Raw genomic sequence first — 20,478 nt, 5'->3', positions numbered from 1 at the left:
GGACCTGAGTTCAAACCTGGTCTCAAACCTGGTCTCAGACAGTTAACACATCCTAACTGTGTGACCCTGGGCAAGTCACTTAACCCCAATTGCCTCAGAAAAAACAAAACAAAACAAAACAAAACCTACCTTAAGGAAATTTTGTATCCCTTCCAACAAACACTTAGCAGAGGGCTCTGCATACAGTAAACAGTATTATATGTCTCAAATGAAGTCCTCATTTGTAAAATAAAGGGTTTAGATCAAATGATTTCTTTAGGCTCTAAATAATGAAAAAGCATCTACTTTTAGTTTCTATTAAAAATGGGGAGGATGAAGGATGAGCACAAGAAAAGGCAACAAATGTACTAGCTAGTACCAAAAAAGTCCTAAGGTACATATGTTGATGGTGTCCATATTAACACATTCCTTGAACCAAAAATTGGGACTCATGAGCTAACAGAGGATATTCTTTCCCCCCCCCCCCCCCCACACAGATTTAGAGCTGGAAACTAAAGTTTCTCCTGATTCCCTTAATGCTAGTGTCTCCCATTTTATAGAGATTTAAACAGTAAACTATAAATAGTTAGGTGGTGCAGTAGATAAAGCCTTGGATCTGAAATAGGAAACCCTGAATTAAAATCTAACCTCAAAGACTTTGCTAGCTTTTGCTAGGTCCGTTTAACCTCTGTTTCCTTCCAAATAATCAGTGACAATAAGAGGCAAACAAAGAAATTGAATAAACTCAGGTCCTTTGGTTACCAATAATAATCCTTATATTGTCTCTTCCCTTCTCTGGTTTTTTTCTTGAAACTGGGACCATCCTAAAAAATCCTGAATTTATGGCCAATATACCGCTCTTCTTTGCCAAAAAGAATCCTCCTTTCCTTTCCATATTCCTCACTCAGACTATGTGTTTACCCTATGAGGATCTTCTTTTCCTAATTCATAACCATATTTTCTGTGTGAAATCCTCCCACAAATCCTCTATGGGGTCCCCAAAGAGTTAAGTGCTTTCGTTTAGCTCCCTTAGCATTGAATACCAACAAAGTGCATGGGCTCTGAGTCTGTTATTATTATTAATTTTTTTGTAGAAGAGCAAACAAAATGTGTTTTAAGAAAAACATTAAGAAAAACCGAGTGTCTTGGTGTTCTGGAATTGGGAAATAGTAGATCATCCGCATGTATTCTACTCTAGTCAGGAACTATCTAGGATAATAAAATATACTCTAGTCTAGTTGCCATATTTAAAGAGGAACATTGATAAGCTAGAGATTGTGCATATGAAGGTACCCAGGATAGGGAAGGGCCTCAGGGTCATGTTTCTCAAAGATCAGTTGAAGGAATTAGAAATTTTTAGTCAAAGAGAAGGGTTGGTATTATTATGATAATGGGCTTCAGCTATGTTTCCGAAAGGTTTGAAAGGTTGTCTCATTCAGGAGATATTCAATTTGTTCTGCTTGATCAAGAAGATAGAAGAAACAAAATATTAAGAGTTACAGAGTGGAAAAATTAAGTCTGTAGTAAGTCAGATCAAATCAAGAAGTAAAAAACAAATTATTAAGCATCAATTATGTGCCAGACATCTTGTTTAACACTTGTGATAAATACAAAAAAAGCAAGGAAAAAACTGTCCCTTTTCTGGAGGAGCTCACATTCTAATGGTGGGAGAGAACATGCAAACATCTTTATAAATTGGTACATTGGAGCCAACTTTGAAAGACACTAGCATTAAGGGAATCAGGAGAGTTTTTTGTTTTGTTTTGTTTTTTACACAGGAGGTAAAAATTTTTTTCTTGATTATTAGAGAATATCCCAAGGTGGAATGGGTTTCACAAATAAGGAGGGGATTAACCAGCATCTCCCAGCCAAGTCTAGATGGTCACTCACTTATTCAGAATTTGTGAAGGGAACTCTTATTAGTTATGGGCTGGACTCGTAGGTTGTTTCTAACATTAAATCTGTGGAACCATGATTTTAATGCAATTTCATCAGCGTAAAAAGACTGGCCCTGTTTATTCATTAGAATCATTATAACTAATGATTAAGGAGATAATTTAATTGTATTTGTGTTCCTTTGGTATGAACTACTAACCATTCAGCATTGGTATGGTGTTCAGTCCTTTCAGTTGGTTAGACTCTTTGTGCCATTTTGGGCTTTTTTTGCAGACACTGGAGTGATATGCCATTTCCTTCTCCAGCTCATTTTACAAATGAGGAAATTAAGGCAGACTTGTCCAGGGTCACAAAGCTAGTATATTTCAGAAGATGAACTTGAACTCAGGTCTTCCTAATTCCAGGTTGATGACTTTTTTTTTTTTCCCATTTTACTTTAACTGGTTCATAATTGATGCAGAGCTGGAAATGACCCCAGAGAGTCATGTAATCGACCATCACCTCCACTATACAGACAAATAAACTGGGACCCAGGGAAATTGAGTGGTTTGCTCAAAGTCCCCTAGGCTATAAGCATAAAAAGTGGGATTTGGAGTTAATCCCTCTGATTCTAGAGCCAGGTGATATTTCTAACAAAGATATTCTTAATCCAAAACCTTTTTTTTTTTTACAATTCCCTTCTGTATCTCCAAGGGTATCAATAATAAAATTGAACACTAAGATTGGTTATTCATACCAAAAGCATGTTTTAAGAATCTAATATATTTGCTGACACTATCCTAGGTGCTCGAGATACAGACAACTCCTGTTCTCAAGAAACTTCCATTCCATAAAGCAATGTATTTTAAATATATGCAAATCACATGTGTTTATGATCTTTTGGCCCTTGGGAAAATCGAAGCAGCATGGCAAACAGAGCATTTGACTTGGAGTTAGAACAGAGTCTGAATCAAGTCTGTTACATAATACCTTGTGAATCCTTGAGCAAGTCCCTCCCTGCTTCCAGAACACAGTTTCCTCGTCTATAAAAAGAAAAAGCTTGAACCAAATGCCTTCTATGATTTTTTCTAGTTCTAAATTCTAAAACAATTATTTTTCCTCCTCAAATCAAACTAGTACTTTAAAATAGACTTTTGTAGCCCAAAAGGAATTTTGATTCTCATCAGATTTTGTTACTTTCACAAAGTGGGTAAGATAGCAGGAGAGATGAGACTCCAATCAGCAGCTCTCACAAATAGGACTGTTGGTGGAAGCTATCCCTTACATTGAGAACATGGGTTATATTTGACTTGAACATGCCTCAGTCATGATGTGACAGTAGCAGTATTAGAACCCAGTACTTCCTGCTTCTTAGGCTAGCCCTTTCTATATGCAAACAGATTGTGAGACAGATCAGACTCAGAGTGAAAAAGCTTCCTTCCAGGAACAAATTATTTAGCCTCTTAGTGCCTCAAGGCTATTCTTAAAGTTGTAGGTTATAGACAAATTTTTGCTTTATATCAGTTTAGGAAGTTTTTGCATGGGGAGATCCCATACACCCTTGAAAATATAAATTTAACTACTAGCTTACTCTCCTTCTTTATCTTTCCTTCCCCCCAAAAAAATCCTTAGCATTTCGTTGGTGACTGAGAAATACTTTTCTTTATTCATAATAATAACGAATGATTGATACTAAAAATTACTATTTGATCAGATGACTTTTAAAGTCTCTTCTAATTCTAAATATATATTTCTACATACTGTGAGGATTCATACTATCACTTGTATGTATACTATCCTCAGCAATTCAGTTCATAACACGTTTAAAATTTAGAATGTCTTTGTAAATTGTTTTGGCCAAAAAACTCATCTTATGCTCAATATAGAGATAAACTTAGCTAGGCTAGTTCTGAAACAGCTTTAATAATAAAAACCTGCATGTTGGGGTCTGCAAAACACTTCATAAATTTCTCATTTTATCCTCACAATAATCCTGAAAGGTAGATGCTATATCATTGTCTATGATGTATCACCAGTTATCATAGGGAGGGTTGTGCCAACAGCCAAACTTGCTTTCCTTAGGGTGATACACCACCTACATCATGAACTGCTAGAAGTATTAACACATAATTCTGTAAGTATAAACTCAAGGATGTTCTGGAAATAACCTTTGCATGCTCTACTAGAATAGAATGGCAGATCAAAAAATCTTAACCAAAAAAGGTAATTATGGAAAAACTTTCAAGCAGGCTAAACTATTAGGCAGCTTTGGACAATAATAACAGAAAACAGGGAAACTAAAAAATAGCATGTTCCTATTTAATGATTATTTCAGTACATGTTCAACCACTGGGGAAATTTCATATATGATCATTGAATATTTATCATATTTTGGTGACAGTGATAAAAACATTTAAACACTCGAAGGTGGTAATGATGGTAGGGTGACTGGAATTTTGCTACAGGAGATAAAAGTCCATTTCTAGGAGTAGTATATGCTTCTTTTGGGGGGATCTTTTTAATTTTCTGTCCCCACACAAAGCAGTATTTTGCAAGCCATGCTGCATGGCATCCCTTTCTCAGCCTGTCATCACAACCCCTTAATTCCTGCTCTCATAATAAAGGTTTCCTGACATGATGGATAAAACTCTCCTCTATGCCCTTCTTCACTCTTGTTCAACTCAACTTACTCTGAGAACCAGTATTCCTAGTTAAAGTTCTATTCACACTGCATAACATCATTAGGAGATTTGCTTTTATACCAGAAAAAAGTAAAAATAATGAAAATATATTTTAGGTGAAAGACAGAACCTTTAACAGAGAAGAAAAACTGTTTAGACATTTAGAAAAAACCGTCAGGAATTGTGTGAAGAACATTTCATTCTGCCTTCAACACATACAGGTGGGTATTTCATGGTTATTTTTGATGTTTCTAAGATGGGGTACTTCACCTTTAGTTGCCATCATGTGATAGTGTCGGTTGTATAGTCACCTATGTGATACCATGGACCATGTGAGGTCTGAGGAGCAGGCTGATTAGATGACTTTCAATTATGGAGATTGTCAGTAGTAAAAAAAAAAAAAATGCTTTTTAAAATAATGGTGAACACTCTAAATATCATGAAAATCCATGATATCACTGAGAGTAATTAGAAATGTATGTAGAAAATTCATATAATTCAGTCAGTAAGAGGCTGATTTAAATAATATATAAAAATGCTTTATATATGTATATATGTTATACATATTCATACACATATACACATACATATATTCAATTCTCAACTTTCATAGGGGTAATGTTTCTAGAAAATGATGAAAAAATCATAAGCACAAATATTGATAAAATTGAACCTATGAAAAAATAACCTTTTTTTGATTATAACCATCAAAACTATACTCTTTAGATACAAATTGCTGAAAATACACTTTTCTATATAAAATTCTTTATAACAAAGCATTGATTCTGATAATATTCTTTTCCTAACATAGTAACCATAAACTTATAAAATGCAATACACGAAATAAAATTGGTAACATATAAAACATTTTTTCTCATTGGTAATTCATTAGAATTGTTTACCTTTTGTGCTAAATTAATGTGCTAAAATCGATTTCATATATCCATTTTTTGGTAACACAGTACTTATATAGTATCATAAATACCAAATAGCAAATAAAATCCTTAGAACAAAAACATTTTTTAATTTGAATTTTACCACTTTCTACCTTGGCCACCCTTTATAAAATCAAAGGACAGGTTGCCGGTACTTTAGTCACTGGTATTGGAAGATACTAAAATTGACAAGATCTCATCATCACATCTAATCCTCTGTTTGGAGATCATGAAAGATTCACCAATTTGAAATAATTAATTAGCCATGTCCACTTCATTAGACAACAGTGACTGAAGATATCCTGGCATGAAGTTTACCTGTTGTGTACTGCTTTTTTCTAGAGCCCCCAAGTTGAGGTGACAAAACGTACTCTGCTTTCTATAGTCCCCATGCCAGGGTGAAAATACATACTGTCTTAGAGGAGGAGTAATGAAGCGAGACTCCCAAGGATGGATAAAATATGGAATCTGTTTATTCCAAGTTCTCTCACCCTTATATACCCTCATACCCTTACATAACCAAAGCAACACTGGGCATGTGCTAAGACATACTAGGCATGTGGGACCACATAAACAACTTGCTATTGTATGTAGTTTGCCACCTAGTCTCACTCTTCCACCTGATCCCTCTGCTTCAATTACAACACAGGTTATCACCACCTCCTGACTTCTCAGGAAGCCTGAGAGCCCTTAGGGAAGATGGGAGCCGAACCAGACACTGTTAGCAGGTTCCCTCTGAGCTGAAGGGTCTTATACCTCATTCAGAGTTCCCCCACTATCTGTGGCCCCCTACATTTACCCAATATTTTTATTTTCTCGCTAAGCCACAACACTGACTTTGTATCCTTGGCCTTTGAGCCTAAGTGTTAAAGGCAAACAATAAAAATAAGCAACAAATGTGTTGAGAGCGCTTTACAACCATAGGTGAACAAAACCAGTGAAGTGTTTAGTGGGATAGCAGCTACTGCAAAAACTTGCCCTCTTATTTTTTCCTATATGTCTCTGGAGATAAATCAAAGGAACAGCTGATTTGAAATTGTGATAGGGCAAAATGAATAAGAGAATACTGGATAGAAGAAAGATAGTGAGAGGAGACAGGAAGTTAATATAATATAGAAATAAGAGCCATGAGGACATTTAGCATGTGGCGTATAGTTATGGGTGGACTTGCTTCTCATTGATGATGAAGGCACTTTCCTTGGGTTGTATGAAATATATCTTAGTAAAATGCTGAATGATGATCCCTAGAGGATTTAACCATTGTCAGTTTTTCTTTATGTTTTAGGATGCCATGCCCCTAGCTGCCCAGACTGTGACAGAGCTGCATGTTATTTCATGTGACAAGGATGCTAAGGACAGTGACTATTCAGCTACCCTAAGCAAGCTCCCAAATCCTTGTGAAGATTTTGTAAGTTCTTTAAACCCATGAATAAAGGAAAGTTATGGTGTAAGGATTTTTAAACAAGTATTTTTCTTTATTATTAAAGGTTGACCCTTTTAACTATAATTCACATCAAAGTTGTGGGTCAGGGAAGATAAAGATATCAAGATATCAGAAAACTTTCTGAAGGATCTGATTTAATCATCAAAGTTTTAAAAGTGAATTACTGAGGGTTTTTTTTTTTGGGGGGGTTGTTTATTTTTACTGTAATGTAAATTCAGGTTGGGTTCTTAGGTCTCCTGACTTAAGTCAAAATTTGGCTTTTTTCTCCATCTTGGAAAGATTTGTTACAAAATAGTTTTATAAGGATTTATTATTTCTATTACTCTTCTTGGAGAGTTTATAGAGAGTACTTATATTGAGTCTACATTAAAATACAAGAAAATCACATAATCTTTTATGGAATTCTCTTTTAATAGGTGGCTAATGGTTGTCTGTCATGACTATAATTCTTATTACTGGAGAGGTGTGGGAAGAAGGGGCACCAAGGTTAGAGAAATACTAGCTCTCAAGACTCCTGGGTACAGTAGGTGTAAATCTGAATGGGATCAGGCAAATCAATCTAGTTAAAAGCAAACCAGGTCAAAGTTTACATGCCAAACAGCAGAGGAACTGGACCTGTGAGTAGCCACTGCACTTCCAAGATGGGCAACTAGAGAATTTAAAAAAATGAGGTTGGCAATAATTTATTTTAGTATATCCTAATTTAATTTGAATCAAGAATTTATTAAGCACTTTCTGTAATAGGCACTTTATTAAAAGAAAAAAGGCAAAAGTAATATTTTCCTTGTCCTCAAGAAACTTATAGTCTGCTGAGGGGGGAGAAGTAGATACATAGACAGATAAATAAAGATAAAACATATTTTAAAAATACCAAGAATGGAATAACATGGAGAGTGACGGGAGAATGAGAACACTAGCAACACTTTAAGAGAATGCACCAAGAAACAGAGGTAAGGAAGGACAGAATAGGGGATAATAATCTGTACAAAGTAACAGAGACTGAAGATGGGATGTTGAGTAGGGTAGGGTGAGCATAAAACTGACCAGTTTGAGTGGAATGTAGAGTAGGGGGAGGGGTGAAATCAGTAAAAACCTGCCATTATAACACCTGCCATTTATATATCTAATTAATACTTATAAAACATTGACTTATTGTTTCATTCAATTCTCACAATATTGTGAAGCAGAATCCATAATAAGTCCCATTTTACAGATGAAGAAGTAGAAACTGAAAAAGGTTACATGACTTGTCCAGGCTCAGTTAATGAGAGTTAGAGGTCTGATTCTAACACAAGTGTCTCCTAATTCCACATCCAGATGCTTTTCTGATTAAATAACAGAATCTTGTGAAAAACAATACCTAGGGATCTTGAATACCTCAGTAATCAAATTTGCTAAGTCGAGAAAATATTTAGGTGGTGGGACTTAATATAATTTAAAATTTTAAAATTATATTTTATTTTTAAAATTTACTTTTAAAATTTATTTTTAAATTTTATGCTGATTACATATTTTAATATAAGATAAAACTAATTTTAATTTAATCTAAATTTTAACTACATTTAATTTTAACTTAATGTGGTTCAATGAATAATTATGTTTACTCCCTTTGTTGGATTAATTTTATTTATTTTTGAGATGGGAAGGCAACTGTTTTAAAACTGATAGTTCTTCTGCACCACTGGAAAGATGCATGGCATGGGCAGCAAGAGTAGATGCTTTTTTTTCCTCCCAGGCCTGTATGTTTCATTGTATAAGAATAATAATTTTATATATTATACATAGGGATATGTGTACATGTAGACAAATAGATTGATGAAATGAAAGTGGCTATCTAATAAATAGTATACTTTGCTTTCCTACAGATAAGGTCTTTGGGCTCTTTCCTATTTCCCTGGTGCCTTTTTATGTAATTATTAGGTGATGACTATAATTCAGCAAAGGAAGTGTCTAGGGTACCATCATTGATTTGATCCCAATTAGTTCCAACAGTAGGCCATTTTCCTATTTCCTAGGGCATCAGATATTCATTATAGGTCACTTGGAAGAAATAGGAAATGCTATTATAATTACATTATCTGAAAGTTCCAGACAAGACACGAACATAGTAATTTATCTCAAACAAATTACATAAATTTTTCCCTGGGCCAAAGGACGCATTCCACTCCATGGAGATACATATTGATTGTTTCACGTGCTAGTAATCAAATCTTAATCAGTGTTACCTCTATTGCCTGATGTCAATAAGAAATTGGTTTCCTCCTTTCTTACAGATTTTCTTAGAGTAACAGACAAATCTAACAGGAGCCATTAGAGATAATTAATGTACCCAGCTGCTTTCCTAAGGTTGTCTTCTGGATTAAAGAGAGATACCAGGTTTAATGTTATGATGATGAATCTAAGTTCAAAGATTCAAAGGTGGAACACCCTTGAGCCCAATCTTTTCATTTTACTGATATGAACAGCCAGATCAAGGAGGACTGAATAATTTGCCTAATAAACACAGTTAAAAAAAAAAAAAAAGGAAGGTAGGATTTGAACTGGCAACCTTTCACTTCAGAGTTTCTTTCCATCAGATCACATTGCCATATTTACTTGGGTATCACCCTTTCCATGAAAGAGCCAATGTGAACAAAAGTAGGGAAAGCAGCATGCTATATGACAGATGACCTTAGGAACAGAAGTAGAAAAAAGGGGATGGAGGAATATAACCAGTGCTAGGACAGCAAATCAATGTAATGTGATGTAATGTGACCTGAGGACAAACGCTACTAACATTAACATGATCTTGCTATAGAGCCAAAAATAGAGTAGAAATCATCTGAGAGGTTTGGGATTTTTTTTTTCCTTAACAGGCAATTGTTTTGTGGTCAATTTCCATTGCAAACATTATCAGATATGATTCCCTCCTTTCCCCCTCAAAAAAAAGAAAAGAAAAGAAAAGGAAAAGGAAATACCTATGTCAAGATCTTTCTAGAGATGCTACAGCCTTATGGGAGAGGGGATGAATAGGTAGTTATTTCATGAGTCATTCATTATTTCTCTTCCAGTAGCAATAAGAGGACACAGAAGGGATGTAGTAGTTATGGAGTCTGAGCTGTGGAATGGAAGAGAACAGGAAACTGGAAGGAGTATTAAATTTCAGGTTCAGAAATAGTTGGGGGTGTGTGGGTATGAGGAATTAAGGAGTAGCTCTGCAGGGAGATTGGATTGTGGGAAGAGAGAATTTCAAACACCAAAATCACAGCTCATGATGAGATTGAGAAGAGATGCAGTAAAGAAGAGAAAGGAGTGAGGTTCAATGACATAGTATTTTTGTTTTCTTTTTTTGTTCCATAACTCTCCTCTTCCTTCTTATTTTTAACTTTGGTCTGTTTTTTTTTTCTTTTCTAGTGTTGAGGATGTTGGGTGTTCCAGTTACCTTTATTTCTCTCACCCACATGATAGGCTATCAATCATCATTCAATCTCATTATTAATTTTATTTTTTCCTCTTTTTTCTGTTTGCTAACTTCCCAAGAGCATCTAGAAAGAAGAAAAATGCACTGAGAACATAACTGTACAAGGTAATTGGTTGTTATTCTCCCTGTAATGAGACTATTTCCCTTTGGCAGGTGGCTCACTTACACAGGCTGGTCCTGACCCCACTATTGGCCCTGCAGTCCTTATTTCCAGGACCCCAGAAACTCATCCAGAAGCGCTATGACAAACTGCTAGATTACAATGGCTATACACAGTGCTCAGCAGGTGATGACTCAGACCTGGCAAGGAAGGACTATGAAGCTCTTAACGCTCAGCTTGTGGAGGAGCTCCAGGTGTTCAATCAAGCTGTTCGGCAAGTCCTGCTGAATTGTCTCTACTGTTTTGTCACCCTCCTCAGGGATCTGATGTTCATAGCCTTGAAACCTTATTCCACAGTCATGCCAGTAAGCAGATTCTTTCTCTCTACATGGGCAAGAAGCAGCTATTAGAAACCATGCACCTATGAAATAAAGCCCTATTTGTTTCTCCCTTTATTCCCATCCCCACCAAAAATAGCCTGCTTTTCTTTTTACCTTATCTCTTTTCCCTACCCGTTACTAAAAGAGTTGCTTTTGCTTTGACTTCCACCAGTATTTCATTATTTCATTTGTAAATCTTTTCTCCAGATAGCAAGGGCAAGTGCCCAACCCAACCAGAAAAACACAATCTTTTCAGTTTATCTTTTGTATTCTGTTCAAGAATGGCAAGTCCAAAATGTTAAATCATAACTATTAAGCTATAGATCCAAAAAGGTCATCTCAGTGTAATAACATAGGTTGAATGAATGTCAAACCATTATTTGTTAGGCCTTTTGTTCTTCCCACAGGGAGAAGAGATTGCCTTTGAGGGGGAGAATTGGGGAGTGGGGTAGGGAACAGAAAATAAGGTCTATATTGTTTTTTGTTTTTGTTTTCTCTTTGGTGGAATTAGCTCTCAGTTCTTTATCTCATTAGAAAGTCAAGAGAGGGGCAGCTAGTTGGTACAGTGGTACAGCTAGCACTGATCTTGGAGTCTGGAGAACCTGAGTTCAAATGTGACTCAGACACTTAATGTTTACTGTGTGACCTTAGGCAAATCAATTAATCCCAAGTGCCTCTAAAAAAGACAGAAAGACAGAAAGACAGAAAGAAAGAAAGAAAGACAGACAGACAGACAGAAAGAAAGACAGACAGACAGACAGAAAGAAAGAAAGAAAGAAAGAAAGAAAGAAAGAAAGAGAGAAAGAAAGAAAGAAAGAAAGAAAGAAGAAAGAAAGAAAAAGAAAGGCAAGAGAGTGCTGGACTTGCGGGAAATGTGAATTCAGACCCTGGCTCTAATACTTAGCTGTGGAACCAGAGCAACTAATTCAAATTCTCTGAGCCTTCTTAAGGAAAATAATACTCACAGTCTAGGTGGAGGGAGGTAGAGAAGATACAAAGCTTAAATAAGACAAATTCTCTATTGTCCATTAAATAAATCTTCAAGATCATAAGATCTTGGCATTTATTTCCATAAAACTGCAAGTAAGACCTTACTATTCTTTAATTATCCCCATCAGTTCATCTTTTTCTAGAGGGCTAGCACTTCTCACTCAATTGTATTTCTGGTTTTCTCACCCAGGAAAATTAAAGGTGGAATCCAAAATATTCAGAAAGGGGATTAATGCTTTAACATCCACTGTTTTGACTTGAGTTTTTCCTAGAAATTTTCTTTACCTAAAACTAATTTCACACTAAATTTCTTTAGATAACCATATTTGTGAACTCTAGGAAAACTGAATCAGTATATGCTAGTTGCCTTCTTTGTAAGGACAGGTATAGGAAAGAAAGAAGAGAGGAAAGAAGGAAAGAAAGGGAAGAAAACAAGCATTTATTAAGTACTTAATATGTGCCAGCCACTGAATATTATCAAATATTATCTCATTTCATCCTCAGAACAACCTTGTGAGGTAGGTACTATTATTATTCTCATTTTACAGTTGAGAAAATTGAGGCAGAGATTAAATTTCTTGGCCAGGATCACACAATAATTTTCTAAGATTGGATTTGAACTCAGGCCTTCCTGAAGGTCCAGTACTCTAATTGAAGGTTAAGAAAGGGGAAAAATAAAATAAAGTGAAGTAGCAGATATGAAAAGACCAGTGTTCACGTTTTATTTTAGATATATCCTGTCTGTGCAAGTCACTTAATTTTTCAGTGCCATAGGCAATTCTCTCTAAGACAATATGTAACTGAATTGTGGGTAATTTGCATTGGCACAGAAAGTTTCCTCTTAAAAAAACTGAGGATAATGGAGACCATGGTAGTCTATGATTACAATCTCCCCAGCAACTACTCCTTTATTTTAAATTTAAAATTCACTATATAAATCTTTCTTACCTATAATAAATATTGACTATATGAATGGGAAAATTCTTTAACCTATAAGCAACCCTCTAAGAATATAAATGTATAGGAGGTATTGACTTTATTAATAAAGGGAGTTCTCTTCTTTGGGAGTTTCCTATATCAATAAAAATGCAGATGCAGTCCCTAACCTACTCTACACAGTTGAGCAATTCAGAGTCAAACAGGACCAAGGACATAGTTTTGTGAAATTGGGTAAGTTAAATAAATGCATTATGACAGGAGTTCTTAAACCTTTGGATGAGAGGAATAAGAAGTAGAGGATCACATTTTCAGTGGCCTCTAAGTGAAATTTAGCATTTCCTTTTACTAGAATGTAGATAATAATCATTACTCCATGCAGAGTCCACAGGTTTCAGCAGACCCTATAACACACAAAGCTTAAAAGTTACCACTTTTGTGGGAATTGCTTCTCCTCATTTTTTTGTGAGGAGACGCATTTTACTTTCCTTGTAGTATTTGCTCATCCCAGCCTGGCTATACACAATTCAGTTGGCATGGGTAATGCCATCTGTGCTTACAAGAGCTCTGGGGCTCTCGTTTTCTTCTCCAGCTATTACCGCTCCCATCCAGCATCAATAAAGCTCAAAATCGAATAATAGAAGAGGTTCATAGCCTGAATTTTGTAAAGGACAACAGTACAACTTTTATTGAAAGAAAGCTGAGCTTTGAAAAGAAGAAACCTGGGCCCACTTTGGTGAGTTTGACATGGCCATTGGTATGATTGCGGGCAAAACTTCCCAGTGTTTGTGTCTTCCATGAGGCACAGAGCTTTGGAGCCAGTATTTATACATGTTTGGCCATACGTTTTTTACAAGTTGCCTGTCCCATTAGATAGTGAGTTCTTGAAGGCCAGAGACTGTCTTCTGTGTCCCTTGCACTTAGCACAATGCTTGGCACATTACAGATGCTTAATATATTCTATAGAATCTTAGGACTTTAAAAGGTCTCAGAAACCATGTCTCTCCACTATTCTCTACTTTACCCCACCCACCTTTGGGCAGGACTGCACTTATATCATCTGAAGAGAACAGTGGTTAACATCTTCTCCCAGATCTCTATAAAAGATTTACAGAATGAAAATTACAGAGTTGTAAGGAATTTCAGACCATCCAATGCAAGCTATACTTGAACAAAAACTCCCTCTTTGTGATATATGAAAAGTGGTTATCTATTCTTTGCTTGAAGATCTCCAGTGAAAGGGGTCCCATTCAATCATGCAGTCTTTAAAAAAATTTTCTTTTATTTTTACCTATATGTTTTGTTTTCTTATTACCTCTTCCCCCAAATATATCCTGCATCCTGTGTGGGATGGAGTTACATTCAATCCCTCCTGCCCAATTTGACTACTTGGAAGCATCTCTAGGTACAACAGAAAGTTTTAATTCATTTCTTGCAAGAAGAGGGCCAACATCTGAACAGTTCAGAATAGAGTGGGCGCGTGTTGAAGGCAGAAGGGTATCCATATAGCATCAAGAATGAAATACACTCTCCCCCTTCCTGTTGGTTTTTAAAGTCATTGAATGAATTGGAAAGGAAACAACTATTGACCAACGGTCAGCAATGCTGTCCACTTCTTGTGGGTGGCGTGACTTCTTGAGGCTTAGCCCTAGAGTCAGACCTTTCCTGCCCTACAGCCCTATGAGAACAGGAATCATGTGTCTTAGGCCTAGTATTTGATCCACTCCATCCCATAGTCTTTTTGAGAAATATTCATTTATTTCATTCAATCCTTTCTGCCCTACAAGCCATCCTTTATTTTATTTTATTTCTATTATAGCTTTCTATTGACAAAACATATGCACAGGTAATTTTTCAACATTGACCCTTGCAAAATCTTCAGTTCCAACTTTTCCCCTCCTTCCCTCTACTCCCTCCCCTAGATGACAGGCAGTCTCATACATATTAAATATTTTAAAGTATATGTCAAATACAATATATGTATACATGTCTATACAGTTATCTTGTTGCACAAAAAAAATCTGATTTAGAAAGAAGGTAAAAATAACCTGGGAAGAAAAAAATGCAAGCAAACAACAAGAGAAAGAGTACAAATGCTGTGTTGTGGTCCATACTCATTTCCTAGTGTTCTTTCCTTGGGTATAGTTGGTTCTGTTCATCACTGATCAATTGGAGCTGATTTGGATCCTTTCATTGCCAAAGATGGCCATGTCCAACAGAATTGATCATCATATAGTATTGTTGTTGAAGTATATAATGATCTCCTGGTTCTGCTCATTTCACTTAGCATCAGTTCATGTAAGTCTCTCCAAGCCTCTCTGTATTCATCCTGCTGGTCATTTCTTACAGAACAATAATAACATTTGTATACCACAATTTACTCAGCCATTCTACAATTGATGGGCATCCATTCATTTTCCAGTTTCTGGCCACTACAAATAGGGCTGCCACAAACATTTTTGCACATACAGGTCCCTTTCCCTTCTTTAATATCTCTTTGGGATATAAGCCCAGTAGTAACACTGCTGAGTCAAAGGGTATGCACAATTTGATAAGTTTTTGAGTATAGGTCCAAATTGCTCTCCAGAATGATTGGCTCCATTCACCATTCCACCAATAATGCATCAGTGTCCCAGTTTTCCCACATACCCTCCAACATTCGTCATTATATTTTCCTATTATCTTAGCCAATCTGACAGGTGTGTAGTGGTATCTCAGAGTTGTCTTAATTTGCATTTCTCTGGTCAATAATGATTTGGAACACCTTTTCATATGAGTAGAAATAATTTCAATTTCATCCTCCGAAAATTGTCTGTTCATTTCCTTTGACCATTTATAAGTTGGAGAATGGACAAGTCATCCTTTATAACAAAAAATAAAAACAAAGGGGGAAAGCAATAGAGCAAAATAAACAGTATAGCAATCTATTCTGACTGTATAATCCTCCACTTACAAAGGAGAAAAGCAGCAATATTTTTTATAATGTTTTGTTAATCCTTTTAGAAAAAAATGCTGTTTTTACTTTCAAATGATTCTCACCATCCCAACCAATAGGACCTTCCTTTTTTATAGCAAAATAATAGAGTAGTAAGATAATGGACATGCCTGATGATATACATCTCAGACCCATAGACCTATAACAGACCTATTGTCTAACACCTTTTGGATGAAAGGTAGAAAGCATCCATGCACTATTTATTTCCTTGTTTCCTCACAAAAATCCAACTTCTCTATTTCCTTTTCCTCAGTCAGATATGCCCCGTCAGACTGAAAACCATCGTTCCCAGCTTTTAGCAACCTACAGCCTGGAGGCTCTCTACCAAGCAAAGCGTAGGTGTAATGCTACACAGGAACATGACATTGACCTTCTGGAAGGAGACCTGGTGGCTGCTGTGGAGCAGAAGGATCCATTGGGAAGCACAAGTCGGTGGCTTGTTGATGCTGGAAGTGAGTATCATGCAGGAAGGGCCCCCCCAAAGTGGGGAAAAACCTAAGTCTCAAATCCTACCTCTTACTTATTGTCTGCATGATCTTAAATAAGTCACTTATTCTGTGTGAGACTCAGTTCCCTCATTTGTGAAATGAGGAGATGAACAAAATGGCTTTTAAGAACTCTTCCAGTTCTTGATCCATTATGATTCTTTAAAATTCTCTCAGGTCATATGTTTGGTGAAGGCAGAACCCTTTTAAAATGTTTTCTTGTTTCTTTCTCTTTCCTTCTTGTTTAGTTGCCAAAGGCTTTGTATATGCTTCCTTCCTGAAGCCCTACAATCCAGCCAAAGTGCAGCAGGCAGACAGGGAGCACTGGTTCTGTGAGGAGGACTTTGATAACATCAGCCTCTTTGTGTCTTCATGGCCTGTCAGCCATAGTATCACCCACACCTGGGAAGAGAGTACAAGTGACAGTAGCTCCTCTCTCAATGGTATATGTGGAAAACCTGAAGCAGATGGAGTTGACACAGACTCTGTCCAGGATGGGGATGAACAGGTAAGAATTTGTCCCTTTAAACCACCAATGGGCTGTTCTGAACATGAAAACCAGTGACCTTATACTATAATCCTTCCAAGATGATATAGCCTTCTAAAAGGAAGGTAGGAAGCACAATGCACTCTACAAATATTATTTTATTTTATGCTCACAACAGTTCTGCCAGATAGATGCAATTAACCACATTTGACAGTTGAAGAAACAAAGGTAGAGATTAAGGGACTTTCTCAGAGTCACATAGCTAACCTGAGGCTGGACTGAAGTTAGATTTCTCTGACTCAAGATTCAGCATTCTACTCATTGCACCACCTGGCTGCAGCCAAAAACATTTTTAGGATTTTGTCATCTTTTAGTTCTCTTGGTCTTCTATACTTTCAGTGATAATGAAAAAATCTTTTTAAAAATACCACTTATCCTGTCCTGTCCTCCTAATACAAGTAGTTTAGTTCTGAACAGATTGCCACCGGAACCAAGGAAATCCAACTTAATTCCTGTTAGAACAACATCTTTGTTGATGTCAATGGTAGCAGTCTTGAATCCCTTAGAATATTCTGCCAACTTTAAAAATGAAACTCCTGACATGAGAACCAAGAGACTGTGGTCTAATCCTCTTGCCAAAAAACAAAACAAAACAAAAACAAACAAACAAAAAACAACAATTTAAACTTCAGGTTGTGTCTTTGCACCACGTCTTGATAAAAAACTGAATTCAAGACATGTCTAGATTATGGAATAAAAACTTAAGAATTTGGAATAAAATCTTAAGATGATCTAAGATCTGGAAGAGACCTGAGAGATCATTCTGTCTAACACTCTCTTTCTTCATCGCAGAAACCATTTTTGATTGGTCAATAATCAGAGTGAAGAGCTTAAGGTCACAAAGCCCACATAGCCATCTATCTTTCTCTGCTTTATCTGTACCACATGACCTTGTCTGATTATTGACCAATCAAGGATAATTTTTTTTTTCAATTAAGAAAAAGGAATTATTTGTTTTTACATGTCACACACACACACACACACACACACACACACACACATATACATTACATATACATTATATATTTATAGGGTAAATGGAAGTTAACCTCAGAGAGAAGAGATAAATATACACATCTAGGCAAAACAAATTTCCTCACTGATCAAGTCCAAAAAATATGTCTCATTCTATTCTCTGATCTTCCAGCTTTCTATCAGCATGTTTTATTATGAGTCCTCTGGAATCGTTGCTTGGTCAATGCCCTGATCAGTTTTTTAATCTTTTCAAGTTTGACCAAGTCTGCTTCTTAATTAGCCTGGCTGATTAAAATGCATGGTCTTCAGTTGCCTGTCTCTTTTATACCTTCTTTTGCTTTCATAGTTTTGGCAAAAAATACTGAAAGGCAGTAGTGAATTATGGAGTAAGTTTACTTTATAGTTATTAAAAGGTAATACACATATTCCTGGGACAATATGCAAATATGCATTCCCTTGACCCCTGTGGTACAATTTTAGAAGGGACCATGGAGAGGTCAGGGTTCATTCTATAGAGTATTAGTTAAAGCCCCAAAGAGGGGTGTAATATTCTCCTGTTTTGATTTTCTTGGGGTCTCTGGGAGAAGCCCTCGTTTCAGTTCAGTAATCACCACAAGTACAGCCAGGTGGTTAAAGTCCCAGTCCTTTATTACTCTTTCAAAGTCTTGTCTCCTTTCCTGGGGCCCGGTTAGTTTTCTTAGAGGCCTATCTCTCTCCTTGGTTCCAAGAGCTTGAGCTCCTGCCACCAGTCCTTTGTCTTCTCTGCCTTTGCCAGCTTCTCCACCCTCTGGATTTCTCTGAATCCAAAGGTTTGTGCTCCAGCCTCCAGCCACCACAAAGGTGGACGATGGAATGTATCTGTCTCAGCCTCCTAGAACTTCTAGTGTGCTTGTCTTTTTTGGCCCTGAGAGTTTCTTGCTTATATGCTCACACTAATAATTATATCACTAGGAAACCATTATTTGTTGTAGGATTAAATCAATGCTAAACTAGATTTAACCATTGTCTCCTTAATTCCACTTAGTACCTTGGTGTTATGACAGAGGTCTGGTTCTAGATGGCATCTCCAGGTCAAAAAGCATGTCCAAATTCCTTCATGTTGAAATCTTTTGGGCTTTACTGAGTAATCTTGTCATTAGGTTCCATTTGAATTAGTTCACACAATTTTTCTCTTTTAGTCACAACATTAAATGAATGATTTATCATTATTAACAAATGTGCTAGGAGATTTTAGATTTTGAAGGCTTTTACAATAACAAGAAGCAGAACAACTAGTTTACAGTTTATAAGGTACTTTACACGTATTTTTTTTTTCATTTAATCCTAACAATTCTTTGAAACAAGTAGGTACTATTATTAAATTCATTTCCTCAGGAAGGAAGCTAAGACTAAGAGAAGTTAAGAGGTTTTCTGAGGTTCAGATAGTTAACAAATGTTCAAGAAAGGATTTGAACTCAGGACTTCCTGACTCCACGTTTCGATCTCCTACCACTGTACCACCTAACTAGATTAATTGTAGCATCATGCTGATTCATTCAAAATTATTTAGTAACATAATAATCAATAGCTATTAGATAGCATTTATTATAGATGTATATATATATATATATATTACATATGCATTATATATGTTGTTTCATTTGCTCCTTCTAACAACTCTGTATGGGATTTTACTGGGATTTTGCCAGATGAGAAAATTGAAACTAATTGAGGCTAAGTTGTTCAGGGATATGTAGTTAGTAAGTATTTTAGGCAAGATTTGAATTCAAATCTTCTTGACTCCAAGTCCAACATTCTTTCCTGTATACCACTTAGCTGGACATTAGTTGTTGTTATCATTCAGTCATATCTGAGTCTTTGTGAACCTGCTTGATATTTTCTTGGTAAAAATACTGGACTGTTTTGCCATTTTCTTCTCCAACTCACTCCAACAGATGAAGAAGCTGAGGCAAATAAGGTTAAGTGACTTGGCCAAAGTTACCCAACTAGTAAGTGTCTGAGATCAGATTTGAACTCGGGAAGATATGTCTTCCTGATTCCAGACCCAGTACTCTATCCATTTCACCACCTAGCTATCTCCAATTATAGTAATAAAAAGTACTTACTGAGCATCACCTTCATAAAGTTACTAGTTGTGGGACAGATCTTGAAGGTCATAACATTGGTAGGCTGTAGACTAGAAGTCTTCAACTACAGTTCTGGCAATAGACTATTTTTGCTTTTTTAGGACAAGTTTAACTAAGATTGCAGAGGCTCATTCAGCTATAAGCTGGCCACTCCATGAGGATGAATTTTTTTCCATGTGACTCATGAAATGAAGAAAAATATAAGTTGGCCTTCCATGCTATGTGGCCCTTTTCCACTTCTGAAGGGATAGCATGTCATTATAATGAAAAAAAAATAGACTAAAAAAGGAAGAGAATAGAGCCTAGAATTACAGGTCAATAAGCTAGATTTTGATTCCTGCAAAAATTATAGAATGGATCATAAATTGTACGAACAATAAACATCTCAGCAATAAGAAAGAGTCATAATAGCTTCATGAAGGTCATCAGGTTTGTTATAGTTGTGGTCGTTCAATTGTTTCAGTTACATCCAACTCTTCATTACCCCATCTGGGGTTTTCTTGGTAAAGATACTGGAGTGGTTTGCCATTTCCTTCTCTAGCTCATTTTACAGATGAGAAAACTGAGGCA

General features: G+C 36.2%; 1 protein-coding gene across 1 annotated transcript in view; it reads left to right on the top strand.

Moving 5' to 3' along the window:
• ARHGEF38 (Rho guanine nucleotide exchange factor 38) overlaps positions 1 to 20,478 on the top strand; it is a 108,402-nt gene that overhangs the window by 82,422 nt on the left and 5,502 nt on the right. The window contains exons 8-13 of the mRNA XM_031941662.1: positions 4,652 to 4,756; positions 6,756 to 6,878; positions 10,528 to 10,839; positions 13,373 to 13,516; positions 16,029 to 16,227; positions 16,509 to 16,768. Coding sequence (XP_031797522.1) covers positions 4,652 to 4,756; positions 6,756 to 6,878; positions 10,528 to 10,839; positions 13,373 to 13,516; positions 16,029 to 16,227; positions 16,509 to 16,768 — 1,143 coding nt within the window. The remainder of the gene's footprint in view (positions 1 to 4,651; positions 4,757 to 6,755; positions 6,879 to 10,527; positions 10,840 to 13,372; positions 13,517 to 16,028; positions 16,228 to 16,508; positions 16,769 to 20,478) is intronic.

This window comes from Sarcophilus harrisii, chromosome 6 (assembly GCF_902635505.1).
Source record: "Sarcophilus harrisii chromosome 6, mSarHar1.11, whole genome shotgun sequence".
NCBI lineage: Eukaryota > Metazoa > Chordata > Mammalia > Dasyuromorphia > Dasyuridae > Sarcophilus > Sarcophilus harrisii.
Note: the sequence above shows the minus strand (reverse complement) of the source record. Positions and strands in the feature narration are given on the sequence as shown.